The following is a 17,774-nucleotide window of genomic DNA, read 5'->3' as shown; positions in this document are numbered from 1 at the left end:
GTGGAATTTGACAGAGCAGTATGTCTGTTCTTTATATTAGTTCTCTATACTATTCTCTTTTAATATAATTATATTATCCATCCATCCATTTTCCTATCTGCCTATGTAGGGTCTATTCTATTCTATTCTAAACTGCTTGTCCTATAGGGTATATTGTATTATATTATATTATTAGCCATCGATTAATTTTCCAATCTGCTTATTCTGTGTAGTAGGGTATATTCTATCATATGATGTTTTACTATATGATATTCAATTATATTATCTTATAGTTTAATTATATTATCCTTCAATCCATTTTCCAAACTCCAATTCCTATGTAATTCATATTATATTATATAATATTATATTAACAACTGTCTATTTTTCAGGAATTTGGAAGTGATACAGGCAGCGTTAAGCTACCCGGTAAGTCTACTTTTAATGAATACACTATAAAAGTGTACTGAATGTTATGCAGATAAAGCTTATAGTTGCAAGTTGGAGTTATTCATTCATGTTGTGATATGGAAATCTGTAAGGTTTAAAATGATAAATATAATTTTTCAGTTAGAACAGGAATGAAGAGGATGACGGTTTTACACACATGTGATTTGCATAAACATATTTTGGTATAAACACATTCGCTTTGAAATGTCGCCAACTGATTCAAGCTGTTTCGGAACAAAACAAATGATTTACGGATCTAAATATACCCTAACCGTAACCTAACATAAACTTAAAGTGGTAAAAACAAGTTTGCGTAATGAGACCTAAAACTCATTTTGCTTTTTTCCACACAGTTCTCCAGACAGCAAATCTATCGAATGCTGACTTCCATTGTAACATCAGCTGGCACAACTACAATTGATTTAATACCAAAACTGTCTACGATTGTAGGAATGACTCCGTCTGCAGTTATAAACTCAAACAGGCCTTCTGCGTCCTCATCCACTGAGGATATTCATCAGGACACATCAGAAAGACCAGTGATCCTGAAGATGGAACAACTTCCATATGTGTATCCACTTGAATCTCTTTTTGGGATCACGGTGGATTGTCTCCTCAGCAGCGCTGACTGCGATTTTAGCGACTCTCTGGGCAAAGACGACTCGCGTTCCTATGAACTCGCTGGGATTGTGGTGGAGGAAGTTCTTCACCGGGTGAATGTGGTGATGCACAACAGCGTCCTGAAGATCAACATAGCCTCATCACCATGCTTCGTTTACTTCCGTCCTGATGATTCCTGCACTGATATTGGGGAGTTACTGATCAGTGGTGTCATCCGAAAGCTGAGTGTTTTACATTGCCACATCTCCCGCGCAGTGGCCACGACAGCCATCGGCACGGTTCTTGCAGCAATAGAAGGCAAAATCCCATACACTCTCAGCCCGAGCCATTGGGTGGAGGTCACAAGCAATGTAATTGACTACATTGTGGAGGATGTCATTAGCGCCTGGTCAAACAATCCCACTGCAGCTTCTAGAACATGGGAAACCGGGCCTGTCCCAGCTTTGCAGCTGACTTTTGAGTCGTCTGAGGGAGGAATGTCACTCATCCTGCTGGAGTCAAATCATCCCTCAGGCAGTGACAGGCCAAAGACCACCTTATTTGATTCGCTGATGACCGCTCTATATATGTCGAAGTGCAGCGGTCATTTCAGCTCGCAGGACAACAGTTACGCGGCCTCAGAGCGTTTGCATCAAAGGCTTGCAGATTTAATGAACTGCGTCTTACGATGCGAGACGAGTGTCTCGAAGGAGGTCAGAATGAGAGCTAGAGACTTTCTCCATTATTTTGTGGAGGAAGTCGTGCAGCGGCTTTTTGTGTCCTCCGCTTTCCCCCGTCCTGCAACGCTCCCTGAAAATACTCCAGTGATGCCTTTCATCATCAAAGAAGAGGATTTCGGTCTGACAGTGGTGGATCATCTGACAGAGCTGCTGGTCAGGCAAGTTTTTGACTTGCTGGCAAAGAGATTTCCATCAGGTGAATCTGTAAAGACTGAACCGAAGGGTCATGACGTGTCAATACAGGAGGATCTACCAGAACTGACCTTCAGAGAGAAGTTAAAGATGATGAAATCAAATGTCTCTAAAAAGGTAAGTTCTCCTCTGTATAAGTGTGCTACCTATTATCTGTGCTTACTTACTGAAACAAAGTCTGTTTTACTAATAAGTGTCATTTGTTTTCAGCTTAAGAATCCTTTCAGATCCAAGAAGGACTGCAAGAACGAGGATGATGATGAGGAAACAACAGAAGAGAACGCAGATGGAAATACAACAGCTCCAGAACCCAAAAAGAAGAAGTCATTTTCAGGCTTCACCGTTTCCTTTTCCATGAAAATAAAGTATCTTACCTGAGTTTTGCCCCCAAAGAAAACTTTGAACATAAAAACCTTTCCACATGACTTGAGGCTGCAACAGGCTGCTCAGGGGCCAACGGAGCCCCTACACTGAGAGTCATTGATCATTACTATAATATCCTTACAAATTTGCAAACGATGTAAAAGCCAAGTGGCTGGGTTCATATACATCTGCAACACTTGGAAGACCAAACAATGACAAGAACTTCACCAGCAAAAAAAAAAAGAGGAATAATTGCTTGAAAATGTGAGCATGACACCAGATTCACCAGAGCAGATACATCGCTCTTTTAGTCAGGCTATAGAAAAAATGTCAGAGCACATGATTGTCAATTTGAAGCTCATAAATGACCTGCAATGTGACTGTTATTAGTCGTGAGTTTGTATCTCAGAATGATACAAAGATGGAACTACAGTCTGTTTAATGATGTGTCAGTCTCCAGGTTGATTTTGGTACTTCTGGGTATTTTATCAGAAGGACCGCAGTCATCACCAGCCTATTTCTTCATGTAATCCTTAGTACAATACAATTTCAATATTTCAAGTCTGTATGGAAATCCAAGACTGCAAATGACTGGTTATTCATCTTATCTTAATTTGATTTATAAATAATTGGTTATCCATTAAGACCTTTCTCTGATGAAGCAGATAAAACAGTCATGTACAGAAGTGGAGCTATAAAAATATAGCTATAATAAATATAATATTCATATAAAAATGAATTAAAAACTATTTTTCTGGGGGGGGGGGGGGATTTCTAAACGCTTTCAAATAATTCTGTTTCTAATAATAAATTCTAAACACCAGGCAAATAACTCTGTGTGTGTGTGTGTGTTGAACTCTCTTTCTGTTTTTGTAATTCATGCATTCTTCATGTATTTTTGCACTTTGTTAACATTTAGCTGTTGGTTTTAAGGTATATGTAGAAATAAAGAATTAATTTTAGAAATAATTAGTGAAAAGGTGATCTAGGCCATATGTACACTTATCAAGAAATACAATTGTAAAAATTAAAGTGAATTTAAAGAACGCATTTATTATTATTATTATGTTGTGGTTGATTGAGGGACAACTGGAAAAGCGGTATCTTCAAAATACATAACTAACAAGGTTAGAGAAATCTGATTCAGACAGATTTAACCCAGCTGAAGTGTTTAAATCAGATAAAGATACAAGCTGTTCCTTTTGTGGTGACCCTAATGAAACTGATATGCATATTTTCTGGGCTTGTCCTCACACACAGCTATTTTGGATTGAATTCTCTAATGTTATCAATCGTGATATGCTCCAGGGTTTCTCTTTGCTATTTAAGGATGTATTTTTTGGCTTCTTTAATATGCAAAAAGATAAAATTACTGAATATTTTATTATTAACCTATTATTATTTCTTGCGAAATGTCATATTCACCGCAGTAAACTGTCATCAAAACCCTTTATATATTGTTTTTTAAAAACTATTTCATCTTCCAAGAATCTTAAAACAATTAATTTATTTAGTTAAACCTTTCGTTTGTATTATTCATTTATTGTTACATATATTAATGGTGCTTTGCATGTAATGTTACTTCTTTGTACGTAAAGTTGATATTTTCTGTACTTTTATCTTTGGTACCTTGGCATTAATAATAATAATAATAAAAGACAGTTAGCAGAAGTGAGAAAAAAGCGCTATAATTCAAATGCTGAAAAACGCTTTGATTTTAGTCAGGCACATTTTCAGACACCGCTGCTAACATTTTCCCAGCGTTCCTTGCGAGCGGCCTTTTCCTCCATTTTTGAGACGGAATCAGGTGAGCGTTTTAGAGCTCGGCTTTTAAAATGTGACATTTTAGCCTTATGTGATGTAAACTAAAGCACAATTTCTACCAGTATTAATAAAAATACACCTAAAGTCCATATTCCGCAGAGTTCCGCCTCGTAGGGAATAAGATGCTTTAGATTTTAAGCGGATTGTTGGATCCAGTTAGCACAGGCTAAACTACTCCGGAGCTCATTTCTCCTCGTTGCTGTCAAAACATACAGTTTAGTTTAGCTTTTTTGTTGGTTTCTACTCTGATACGCTTGTTTTGAAGACGTAGTAACACCTATGAGCGAGGCATAACCTTGTAGAAGAGCTTAAACATGCAGCAGTTACTGTAGTGGAGCTGTAGCTAATGTATATGTGTTCAATAGTACTAGCAACAACACGGGGCTGTATATTTCCTGCTAAGTGGTTTTTAATTTGTCTAATTTTAGGTTTATTTGACCTGGTCTAAGCATCATCATGCCTGGAAGGTAAGACATAAAAGCTGTCACACATATCTGAATTGCGTTCAGTGTGAGAACAGGAATGCATTTAATACTTTGTTTATAAAAAAGCAGCTGTACACAATTAGCTATATGCAATTCGCCTTGCTGGTTAAATGATTAATACACCTGAAGCACGCACTAAAAACCCTGTCTAACAGCGCCTGATTACTCAACTAACTTATCTTTTGCGCTAATACTGTCAAAACACACAAGGTTTACATACAGACTCAGTTGGTTATCTCTAAAATAAAATAAAAGTAAAGTTACTGTATATTAGATGCGTGCAGCTCTTAAAGGGACAGTACTAAACATGCTGTCGACTGTCATTAAAGGGGTAGTTCACCCTAAAATTTAATTTCTGTCATTATTTACTCACATGTTGTCCCAAGCCTGTATTAATTTCTTGTGCTCAACCCAGAATAAGATATTTTGAAGAATGAGGGTAACCAAACAGTTGCTGGTCCACATTGCCTTTGATAGCAGGAAAGAAAAATCCTATGGAAGTCACTGAGGACCAGCAACTGTTTGGTTTTCCACCTTCTTCAAAATAGCATTTATGTTCAGCAGAAGAAAGAAACTCATTCAGGTTTAAAACAGCTTTTGAGTAAATGATGGTATAAAAATATAACATTATGACAGAATTGACAGACAGATGACAGAATATTTATTTTTGGGGGAACTATTCATTTAATGTTAACCAAACAAAATCCCTCACTATTCTTGACTGAAAAACTTTAATACAGTTGCTTTAGGAATCAGTCTATGTAGTGTTTTATTTTTATATTTGTTCATTTAATTTCATTGAATACTCTGCTAAATACACCTATTGTACCTGAAAATAAAGCACTGTTTGTTTTATTTGTATATTATGTGTATTTGTAATGAGTATCTTTGCTCGTATTTTTTAATAAGAAAGATCAAACGCTCCACGTTGGCCTAAATATCTGCCATATCTTTTTTTAGTTTTTTGTTACTTTGAAAGGCTTTGTCTTTCTAGTTTGGCTGTAATGCTCAGACAACTTGTAAAAGCAAAATGGTAAAACCAACATGACAAAGAATCGTGATAAAATCGTGATATATTTTTTCCATATCGCCCACCCCTATTCTCACTATATCTTACTTTATGAGCCACAAATACTGATGTATCATGATTTAAAACAAGAATTTCACGCTTTTATTTTGTCTAAAGATTCATTAAATGCTTCAATAAAAAATAAATAGGTGTTTGACTTGTGTGTCAGACTTTATGGGGTTAAATGTTGCTTGGCTCATGCATATAGCTGAAGATAATGAAACTGTTTTTACCTTGAGGCTGTGGAGCAAAGCCATCTTTGCTGGCTACAAGCGTGGCCTGAGGAACCAGCGTGAGCACACTGCTCTACTCAAGCTCGAGGGAGTCTACAATCGTGACGAGGTCGACTTCTACCTGGGCAAACGCTGTGCCTACGTCTACAAGGCAAAAAAGTAAGTGATGCACAGTGAAGTCTTTATGGGGCGAGTGATGTGTGAGAGGATAGAGTCTGCGCTGCTGTCAGTGATATGTTTGTGTCATGTTTTTGCTGTTATGACACCATATTGAGTGTCTTTGGCATTAAAAGTTCTTTGCATTTTATTAATTTGATGTTTAGCCTTCATAATCTGTTTTTTACTTTTTGGTCATCATTGGCTTTCACTTCATTGAATGTCATGTTTCACATGGAATGTCAGGTTTTGGAAGTTAAATGGGTTGACATTAATAGACTGTTTGAATGTAATTGTGAAGCATATTTTGACATTTGCATGCAGAGACATGTTTCATAATTCCTCTTATTTGGTTTCTGTCTAGTCAGCAGAGTTATTTAACGTGAGTTTTGTATGTTTCCTGAAGGACCACTGCAACACCTGGCGGTAAACCCAACAAGACGCGTGTCATCTGGGGTAAAGTCACACGGGCTCATGGAAACAGTGGAATGGTTCGTGCCAAGTTCAAGAGCAACCTTCCAGCGAAGGCTATGGGGCACAGGATTCGTGTGGTAAGGGTCTTAAAGTTTCTTTAAAATATCAATGTCTGTCCCTGAAATGCATACTTACTAGTCTAACAGACTTGTAAGGCTGGATATACTTTGTTTGCTAGTGTGTTATATCCATGTTCATTTGTCCAGTATATGCATGCTTTTATGTGGCAGTGACAAAAAAAATAAAAAATTCAAGACTGTGCCGGTTTAACAATTTTGCTAAAGGTCAAAACGCTGCTTTTAGTGCTACCTTGAAAGTTTTAATCAAGTTTGTCTGTTGGCATTTTAACAAGTCATTTAACGTCGAGGCGGTCTCATGAGCTTTATTGTGAAGTTTTGTCATTCCTGCAGTAAAATGTGTATCAGAAACTGCATTTCTTCCAAAGTTATGCTAGAAAGGAAAAACCTTGAACATCTCTGAATTTGCTGATTGCAAGAACAGTGCAACTAGATCAACTTGAAATTTCGCCTTCCTCAGGGTCACAGTGGGGTCTTGTAGTTCTCTCACATGTGGCAGCACACCTGACAAGAGATTTTGGTAGATCTTGTCGTACTCGTCGTATGTCAGGGGTGTCCAAACTCGGTCCTTAGCTCCATCTTGCCTCAGCACACCTGCCTGGAAGTTTCTGGTGTGCCTAGTAAAACCTTGATTACATTAAAAGTCTGCAGGACGGTGTCCCTCCAGGAGCAGGATTGAACAACCCTGATTTAGGATGTTTGGTCACAAATGCGTTCCCTTGTGCTTTAAAAGGAGAATGTACAATTGTTGATGCTTGATGCTGTAAATGTATTACTTTGAATTCACTCCTCCTGTGTATAGATTAAGCCATGCTGACTGCCTGTATGTTTCTGGCAAAGTGCATGAAATGCTGAAATAGTCAATTAACTATTTTTTTCTGCTTTTGTTTTTCAGATGCTGTACCCATCTCGTGTGTAACCTGCTTTTGTATACAGACAATAAAAAAAATAGTTCCAAAAAGTTGCCTGTGTTATCTGTCTTCAGTAAACAACGTAAAGTTTCTGCAAGCACTTTGAAATCTTGCTAGCTTTTGCAATTTTCTGCCCAGTTTTTTTTTTTTTTTTTTTCTCAGTAGAGCAATTTCTGAGAATTGAAGTGTTTGTATGGAGTCAGATTAGCAGAGGAACTGATGCTCCAGCTGAACCATCTGTAGAAGAACTGAAAAGAGCACAATTAAGGGAAATACAGGTTCATCGTTAACACTTCCTTTCTCAACACTGGAGCACTTACAAGAACATTTGGTCTGGGTTGAGTGTAGATAAGGAGACAGAGAAAAGACATTTAACTTAATGGTTGGTAATAGCAGCTGCAGAGCTTGTAAGAAACCCCTTTCAGTGACATTTACTATTTGACTAAGTTTATTTGCATAGTCAAACTAGAGTTTAGTGAGTTTTATACTTTGCAGAGTGTACGGTGCCTAAGATTAATCTCCACACTAAATATGTTGGGCAGGCAGATGTGGCTAAATTCTAACATTAATATGTCTTGAAAATAAAATAATTGGTATTTAAAGTGAAGCTGGTAAGTGACATTAAAATATGTCCGGTAACACCAATGAAATATGAAGTTATTGTAATTGCAGCTGCTTATTTTGTGTATGCATATGTAATAGACTAGTAGCTGGTTTTCGATTAATCAATTAATGCAGTTGGTTTATTTTGATTAAGTAAAACTGTGTTTTTGCAAAATAAACTCAAGCACATTCGCTTTATTTAATGACTTGAATCTGCGATTTTTGGGGTTCATTTATAATTGAACGTTTAGTTGAAATAACTTTAATAGCTAATGGATAAAACTTAATATATACTGATATTTTAAATAATTTCTGGCTGCATGTAGAGAGGAAATGCGTGGATATATGTTTGTGTTTCTACATAATTGAGGTCTGAACGGGTTAATATGCGTCAGGTGTAACAGTGAAACGAAAGGATTAATATCCGCATATTTTGCAGCATCATCATCCCACTGTACTTTCTTGAATTGTAAAATTCCACTCCAGACCCTCACGCTTTTAACCACACTGACTTCAGTCGCGCATTAAGCCCCGCCCACTAACAGCTCTGACGCATTCACGGGGAAGGGAATTGTGGGTAACGTAGTTCCACCAAGTCGGCACTTGCACGATGTGAACTTGCAGCGAACGCTCGTTAAACTACATTTCCCATAACGGCGTCCATCAGAATCCTTCAAATAGCTGGTTTATAACGAAGTTGTTTTGCTCCATCCGCTATCGAAGATCCGCAGACCAAGCAGACGAACAGGTATCTGCTGCAGGACACTTTTATCTTTTATTAGATATGCGAAATAAGATTTATTGCGGTATAATTTGCATGCTACACGTGTAATCCTGACACCATTTAAAAATGTTTTTAAACCGTTTCTGCTTTTAGCATCATTTAACATGCCACGGTAAATTATTATATTGACTTTTAAGAAGATTAAATAAAAATCAAACGCATGTTTATGTGATTATGCGCGACTGTGCTGGACATGGTGTTCTCGGTGTGTTATATCCTGATGTCGGTGACATCTATTGTCTTGAAGCGCATGTTATTGTTGATGCGTGATGTTTATTATAATCCAGACTAGGATGCATATATGATGCAGAATTAAGTGGGATGTTATTATCCGAAAAAGGCATTAATGGGATTATTACAATAAGAATGGGATTACGTAAGGTGTGTTCTTTGCCATAATAAAAAGCAGATCCGTTTGGGTAATGATAAACGTGTTTTTATTTTTATTTTAAATCTGAAAAGCCTGTAGATGTCCCTGAATGAAACCCGTGTGGTTGTTTTCAATCTTGTTTTTGGGAACTGGTTGTTCTGTTCTGGTTAGAGGAGATGCAGGGCCTATTTCACTCAAATAAACACGAGAAAGACTTAAAGCGTTACCCAGTGCTATCTAATGTAACTTTACACATCGTTTGTGTTTTTATTGTGTCTTCCAGATCAATATATTAAGGAGTATATTCATTCACGACAGCATCATATCAGGCAGTGTGTTAAAAGCTAGTGAACAATATCATTAGTACACTACTGCTAGCAACATTTCGGGAAAGAAATAATAATAAACGGTATTTTGCCTAAAGTAGCTGGAGTAAGTAAGTAAATGAAAGACCACTGAGATGTTTTGCATTATTACATACAGTTGAGCACATTTCCCCTCACTACATTGTGTCGTAATGCAATAAAAGCTCATTTTCATTAGTATAAATATGTAAATAAATTGTCTTACTATATTTATTTTCTGGCTAAAAAGAATTGCAGAACATCTGGGTGCATTATAGTCATGATCATTTTAGGAGAAAATTTAGAAAAATAAGTATTTATATATAAGGATGGTATTTGTTGCATCGATGCGTATGTAAATTAAATCAATTATATTATTTTAATGTATTTATTTACTTAAACACTGTAAAAATGGCGAATGGAAATTGCAAACTGTTTGGATGCATTACAGTCATGATAATTTTGGGTGAAAATTTGGTTAGTTGTCATCTTTATGGTCCTTTTTATTTGATTTACTATAATTGAACAATAATGTACTTAGTCTGGCCAAATGATGGCCATAAATGTTATTTAGGTAGACTACTCGCTAACTTAAAGTGCTTACTAAAAATTGTAAGTTTGTCCATGCAATCTATTATTTACCTACAACAATATCATCTTGTCAGATTTCAAAGGTAGGCTTAAATGGGATTAAATGGGATTTGCATATATGCTCAATCGATGCTGACTAAATAAGAGTAACGTTTCCGTTCATGTTAGCCCATCTCTTCTCTCATCAGTTCAGATTTGGAGACTTTGACAAGATCAAGCTCAGAGAAGAAGCAACAAAGGCGCTCCTATGTTGGTAAAAGAAGATGAAAGGACATGATTTGGGAAAGGACTGTTTGGCTTCTGGTTCTGCGTACAGGGCCGTACCGTCTAGAGAGACCCTACCCGGACCTGAAGCGGACCATTACGAGCTGTCTAAAGTGCAGGTTAGTCCATCTTATACATGGCATGTTTTCAGATTTGTGATTAGACATCAAATGTTTGAGTTCTACTTCTTTTTGAACATCCACTTATACTACAAAACATCATACAAATACTCAACTCTTTAATTCTTAGAAATGGGAAACATTTCTTATGGTCCAAGGAGGATGGTAAAGATAAAGTTGTAATAATCATTCTAATTGTGTGAGAATAGGCAAGTTCACACCACAGCTATAACGACACAGAGGAACAATATAATTGAAATCACTTTCAGAACGTTTTTTCCCAGATGATGAACAATAAAAACATTGAGAGCCGATCAGAATCCACCCAACTTGAGCATTTAAAGCAGCAGACAACAAAACTGCACCGTGCTTATAATAAACAGAGCTTTATCATACATTGGTGTGGATGCAGTGGGGATTTTGCTGCTGATTTTGTACGTTTGCCCGCTGACAAAGAAATGATCAGTCTATCATTTTAATGCTAGGTTTATTTGAACCGTGAGAGACAGAATAACAACAAAAAATCCAGAAAAATGCATTTCAGAAAAGTTAGAAATTGTCTAAGTATTTGACCCCTTCACAAAACATGAGTTAGTACTTGGTGGCAAAACCCTTGTTGGCAATCACAGGGGTCAGACGTTTCTTGTAGACGGCCACCAGGTTTGCACACATCTCAGGAGGGATTTTGTACCACTCCTCTTTGCAGATCCTCTCCAAGTCATGAAGGTTTTGAGGCTGATGTTTGGCAACTCAAACCTCCAGCTCTTTCCAGAGATTTTCTATGGGATTAAGGTCTGGAGACTGGCTCATGTGCTTCTTCTTGAGCCCCTCCTTTGTTGCCTTGGCCGTGTGTTTTGGGTCATTGTCATGCTGGCCCAGGTGAAAAACAAGTACACTTCCATAATGTACTTAAAGTGCTCTGTTTTCGCGCACTAATTTTGTACCTGATATACTAAAAATGATTATTTAATACTTCTTAAGATAAACTTAAGGGCCTGGTTTCAAAGACAGGGTTTAGGTTAAACCAGGATTAGGCAATAGTTCAATTATGATATTTAAGTAGTTTTTATAAACATGCCTTAGAAAAAACAATACTTGTGTGCATCTTGAGACAAAACAAATGCACTGACATATTTTAAGATCAGTTAGTGCTAGTTTCTTTCAGTTGAAACAGCTCAGACTTACATTTTAGTCTAGGATTAGGCCTAAGCCTTGTTTGTGAAACCGGGGGAAGATCGTCTAAGTGCACTCAGCTGTGCTATTTTGAGACACCATGAATATGAACTAAAATGCACTTTTAAGATACTATCTTTGTATTTAAAAAATGTATATAGTTACCACTTGTAGTACACTTGATTGTACTAGTGTATGAAAGATGGGTTCAAGTGTGCTACAAGTGCTAACTAAATACACTTTTTACATGACATCCTTGGACAGCTCTTTGGTCTTGGCCATGGTGGAGAGTTTGGAATCTGATTGATTGATTGCTTCTGTGGACAGGTGTCTTTTATACAGGTAACAAGCTGAGACTCCCTTTAAGAGAGTGCTCCTAATCTCAGCTCCTTACCTGTATAAAACACACCTGGGAGCCAGAAATCTTGCTGATTGATGGGGTCAAATACTTATTTCTCTCATGAAAATGCAAATCAATTTATAACTTTTTTGTTGTTATTCTGTCAAACTGTTCAAATAAACCTACCATTAAAATTATAGACTGACCATGTCAGTGGGTAAACGTACAAAATCAAATATTTTTTTCCCCACTGTAGTTATTGTTATAGTTATTATTGGTGTGACTGGGCCTTTTTTTAATAAATTGTTCTGTTTACAAAAATGCTGCAACTGAGTGGTTTTCATGACGTTTTTCTATTGCTTCATGAAGCTGAGCATTATTTTTTTTGTGTATGTGGACAAAACGCTGTACTACAATACTTTGACATTATTACATGTACTGCTCTTTGCCTTATTGAGAAGTATTAAAAGAATGAGATCATTAACGAACTGAGATTGTTAGCTATAAATCCCAATTGTTAATTCCTTACAATTTCCATCCCAATATATTTTCCTCTGCATGTATACTAAAGCCATTTTGAATATGCCCTAAATATACCACATGCCCCATTGAGCCGATGTTTTCCCAAAGTGTGTGCAGTTTGATGGGATAGTTCAATGAAAAATGAAAATTCAGTCATCATCTAATCAATCCAAAACAAGGCTGGACTACACTGACTTTCATTGTATGGGCAAAAAACCCACCTTGAGACATGCATGAAGTCATACAGGTTTGGAACAGCATGAGGTTGAGTAAATGATGACACGATTTTCATTTCTGGGTGAACTAATTCATTATCATTAAAATGCTGCAGCTGTTGTTTGTGTTCATAAAGGTAGCCAAACCCTTTGTCGTGTCATTTGTATTGTTCGTCACACTCCTGCCATCAGCATTTTGTCAGCATGTTAAGAGAGGGTCCTGTGCTGCCCACAGTTTTCTTTGTCTTTTTCTATCACGCTACCTTTCTCTCTCTCTCTCTCTTGCTCTGTATCTCTCAGCCACTCAGTTCATCACTAGTGATGCCGTGTGTGCAGGCAGTGCTTGTGATTGGCTGCTCAGCCTGTATTTAGAAGCTGGATCTGTTTATATAATCTGGTCCTTCCTTATTTGGCACGACAGCCAATTGCGATTCTGGGTTCCGGTGATGCGTGCAGAAGCCCTGCCTGCTGATAGGCCAATACCCCCCACAGTGCTCAGGCAAGCTGTATGTTTGTGCAACGTGAGTGTGTTAGAGAGACATGAGAAGGGAGGGGGACGTCCTGCACGTGCTGAGGAACATTGCAAAACGCTTCACGACAGGCTTCTCTCATTCATCTAATCCAGCCAGACATGTTAAATTCTTTACAGTTTCTCACGGTTTTTTTGTAGTGCAACGCTGACTTACCTCGAGGCGCTTTAACATGAGTGTTATGTAAATAATGTGATGCATTTCACGAAGTAACGCACACAAAAGTGTTGTTGTGCAGCTTATTCTCTGAGCTGTCGTTCTCAGCGTGCCTTTGGTTTCTAGATCGTTCTGTTCCCTGCATTCTGATCAGTCCCAGATAAGGCTTTTTTCCAGCCTGTTTCCCAAGAGAGCTTGTGACAGAGGAGTTAAAGCTGTGCTGATTCGTGGGGCAGCTGGCTGACAGAAGAAAATTAGCTTTGTGTGTATGAAATGTCCTCAGCTCTTTTCTGTCAAAAAAGATATATGGGGCGCTTTGACTGCAAAATCCAGGGATGAAAATCAAATTTAGTGTTTAATGTGGAATGTCACAGAATTTTGCAAATGTTGAAGAAAACTTGACAGAAATATGTTACTGTTGTACAGAAGAATGTACTTCTCAAAGTAATAATAATACAAGTTATTGTTTTTATAATATACTTTATATTTTATAACATAATTTTAAGAAATATGTGACCCTGGACCACAAAACCAGTCATAAGTGTCAATTTTCTGAAATTGAGATTTATGCATCATCTGAAAGCTGAATAAATAATCTTTCCATTGATGTATGGTTTGTTAGAATCGGACAGTATTTGGCCGAGATGCAACTATTTGAAAATCTGGAATCTGAGGGTGCAACAAAATCCAAATATTGAGAAAATCCTTTAAAAGCCTTTATAGTTATCCAAATGAAGTTCATGCAGTGCATATTACTGATCAAAAATGTTAAGTTTTGAGATATTTATGGTTGGAAAATCACTAAATATCTTCATGGAACATGTGAGGGACCGAGAAGTCAACACAAGGAACAAGGAACTTTTCACTAGAAAATGGGTCTTTATTTGAAAACAAATAACTTTACAAACTCATAAATCATACAACAAAATGAACCAACAAACAAAAAGAAAATGAAGTCAAATCATTCAGATGGAAGCAAACTAAAAAGCTGACTTCACAAATGAACAAAGCAACAGCTTATAAAGGGAAAGATGGGCCCATTACAAATTAAGAGGGAAAGCAACAAACGTTACATTCAACATATAACATTAAATAAATCAAACAGAGAAACACCTTAAATCAAGATAAAGAAAAACAATGTGATCGTATCATAAATGTACAACTAAATAAATCAATTGATAAAGAAATGAACTTTTCCTCCTTCCCCGGGCAACCTCAGTGAATGGTATGTCCGGGCAGAACCACTAATGCTTAAATCCTCTTCCTGCCCGGACTGCAAATGTCTTCACGCCAGGATGCAGCTGCAGCGGACCATGTCTGAAGATCGCCACACATCACCTGTAAACTTAAACTCAAATTAGAAACAAATGTAAGTAACAGATACAATGCAACTAATTTGTGTGCACTCCAAATCAGCTACGATGTATATAAGATGTAAACGTATGGAAACCTAACAATAAAGAACTAATGAATATTGTTTGTTTCATGTGGTTATTAAACTGAAACCAAAATAAATGCAAATGACAAAGAAGGAAATTTAAATAAAAGTTCATCTTAAATGACTGAACATGTCCTTCATATAGATGTGTGTGTGTGGCCACCACTCAGGCCGTCACAGAACATGATCTTTACATAATATCCTAATGATTTTTGGCATGGAAGAAAAATTGATAACTTTGACACATACAATGTATTTATGGCTATTGCTACAAATATACCCCAGCGACTTCAGACTGCTTTTGTGCTCCAGGGTCACGTATCACACAATGTGAAATTTATTTGTCCATGTCTGAATTTAAAAAGTAAACATCTGTTATGACACAGAATCCAAAAAACATAATACATCACAAATACATGCAAATGTATAAATGGATCTGATCCTGTGGACAGAATCCCTTAAATCCTGCTTTATTTTTGTCAATATGACAAATATGGAGTCCTACATTTTTATTCATGCATGGCTACCATGTTTTACTTTTAATTACTAAAGTTCTATCATTAAAAATTGCTCAATTGTCTGATGTTAAAAGTGTAGTTGTTAGGCTTTCATATGTATACACACGCATGAACAGTTCCAACAAATCAGCTTATTTTTGTAAATGGGTACATCTGAAAGCCTAACAAATACATTTTTAACATCAGACAGTTGAGCAATTTTTAATGATAGAAATTTAGTAATGCGTCTATGTTTGCACGATTATTCGTGATCCTGCCTCACCTACAGAAGAAGTGAGTATAAGGGTTTTTATGAATCTTTGCAAATTGCCATTCCTAATAATGTGCTAGTTAGCCAGCTTCACGGCTGAAGGTTACAGTCTGCTTGTCATTCCACGGAAAAGAGGGGCGGGATCAGCAGAGCTCATTAGCATTTAAAGCGACATGGACTGGACTAAAAAACAGCTTGCTGAAAACAGAGCTGATTTTGGCAGGGTAAAAAGTGTGTTTTTTACACTACCATTGAGAAATTTTAACCAAATTATTTTATAGACTTTGCATTAAGACCCTAAAGAATCATATCAACTTGATTCTTTGAAAATGGGCTTCCGATGACCCCTTTAAGGGTGATTTCCCGATGACAGCGCTGCTCAGTGCATTTGTTGGCTCCGTCTTAAGCCCCATTCACACCGCCAGCGATTTTATTTATTAGATTTTTATTTAATTTTTTTTCGCTAGACTACTGTGAACGCTTGTGGGCGTTCCTACTGCTGTCGCTCTAATGTTATTGGTAGACTGCACATCTGGACATACCTTTAGAAAATGCAATCACAAGCTATATATATCGCCGGTAAAACTAAGATATCATTCTAATCTGACTAAGAATTAGACTTAAAAGAAATAAAAGTACGTTAGGATTCTGCTGTTGGAGAGTGTTTTTAAATAAACTACAGCAGTGCTCAGTGCATTAAATCATTAACCAGTGCTGAACTTCTCACTGCATCATATAATTAACAACACGAACCGTCAATGTATGACTCAAACTCACTTTAGACTGCCAACAGTATATTCTCCACACATCAATTTTATGTTGTTACAGCCAAATCATTTAAAACAGTGAGAAATCTGTCTTGCTTGCACTCGAGACAGTGACGTGTGAGCGTCGCTGACAGATTCTTCACTCCTACTGGTTGTCGCTCGCGAAATTCGCTGCTCATTTGCATAAAGTTGAGCAATCCTTAACTTTTGTCGCTTGACACGCATCGCTTGACACATTCCGTCGCCAGCGGTCACTGTCGCTCTTGTCACCGGAAGTAGCCAACTCTCCATTGAAAATGAATGTGATCCTGTCGCTGTGTGTGTTGCTGGCCGTGTGGACGGGGCTTCAGAAGCTGTTGTTGAAAGTAAAAATAACTTCCTAGTTTACAAGCCTGTTTCAGTCTCTTTCAATATAAAAGTATTTACTGCTGACTTGCTCATAAAAACAGTCTTGTCATCATTGATGGCAGAACAATGAAAGTAACCACCATCACAAACACACACACTGTTTTTTCTAAATACTATTATTAAATACTAGGGTTGCAACGATACCATTTTTTCCGATCCAGAAAATTCTGAGTATCGGCCGTTCCGATCTGATCCGATACCAGTGCAGTTTTTTTTTTTCTTTTTTTTTTTTTCTTTTTTTAATCAATGTAGAATTTATATGCATCTGTGTGTTGACCTGATCGTCACTCTTTTGTGTGATAAACACAATCTACAAAGTATAGACAACTTTATTTTAATGAAAAATAACATGAAATAAAATGAAAAAAATATATAATCATAATCAATGACAAAAAAACACTATTATAAAATAGGTTAGTGGATAGTTAGCAGCAAATTTATTCTAGAAAAATCAATTGACACAATTTTATAAAATTGAAACATTTAGTGAAATAAGTATTATAAATATAACTATAATAAATATTTATTGGGGAACAAATAAAAGTGAATAAGTGTAGGACTAAATCTGGTGAAATGTTATGCATTGCTCTTGTATTGTTGTAAATGTATTTATATATAAATATAAACCATAAAATTTATTTATTTTAAATGAATAGCACAGTAATGAAGGCAGCAACATATATAGGAGTCCTATCTATCATATGTTGCTGCCTCCACTACTGTGCTATACATTAGATTATTAATAGACTTTCTTGTTCTGTCCTATGATAGGAAAAATATGCTATAAATAATCTTTCATTGCACAAAAGTATTATAATACGAAAAGCTC

General features: G+C 36.7%; 3 protein-coding genes across 4 annotated transcripts in view; all 3 read left to right on the top strand.

Annotated features, from left to right (window-relative positions):
* Positions 1-377: 377 nt before the first annotated feature.
* LOC306842816 (uncharacterized protein) lies at positions 378-2,556 on the top strand. The gene is made up of 3 exons (XM_079373906.1): positions 378-408; positions 783-2,078; positions 2,172-2,556. The coding sequence occupies exons 2-3, from the start codon at positions 807-809 to the stop codon at positions 2,337-2,339; spliced, it is 1,440 nt and encodes a 479-aa protein (XP_079230032.1). The 5' UTR covers positions 378-408; positions 783-806; the 3' UTR covers positions 2,340-2,556.
* Positions 2,557-4,102: 1,546 nt separating this feature from the next.
* rpl35a (ribosomal protein L35a) lies at positions 4,103-7,603 on the top strand. Its single transcript, XM_079374386.1, has 5 exons — positions 4,103-4,131; positions 4,577-4,615; positions 5,942-6,094; positions 6,498-6,642; positions 7,538-7,603. The coding sequence occupies exons 2-5, from the start codon at positions 4,605-4,607 to the stop codon at positions 7,559-7,561; spliced, it is 333 nt and encodes a 110-aa protein (XP_079230512.1). The 5' UTR covers positions 4,103-4,131; positions 4,577-4,604; the 3' UTR covers positions 7,562-7,603.
* Positions 7,604-8,757: 1,154 nt separating this feature from the next.
* Positions 8,758-17,774, top strand: part of abcc5 (ATP-binding cassette, sub-family C (CFTR/MRP), member 5) — a 39,505-nt gene continuing 30,488 nt past the window's right edge. Inside the window, exons 1-2 of one of the 2 annotated variants that reach the window (XM_079373603.1) lie at positions 8,758-8,904; positions 10,434-10,628. In XM_079373603.1, coding sequence (XP_079229729.1) covers positions 10,509-10,628 — 120 coding nt within the window. In that variant the 5' untranslated portion in view covers positions 8,758-8,904; positions 10,434-10,508. Of the gene's footprint in view, positions 8,905-10,413; positions 10,629-17,774 lie in introns of both variants that reach the window. The other variant, XM_079373604.1, reaches the window with a different exon arrangement.

Source organism: Barbus barbus, assembly GCF_936440315.1.
Source record: "Barbus barbus genome assembly, chromosome: 23".
NCBI classification, from domain to species: Eukaryota; Metazoa; Chordata; class Actinopteri; order Cypriniformes; family Cyprinidae; genus Barbus; species Barbus barbus.
This window is presented reverse-complemented; position numbering and strand designations above follow the sequence as displayed.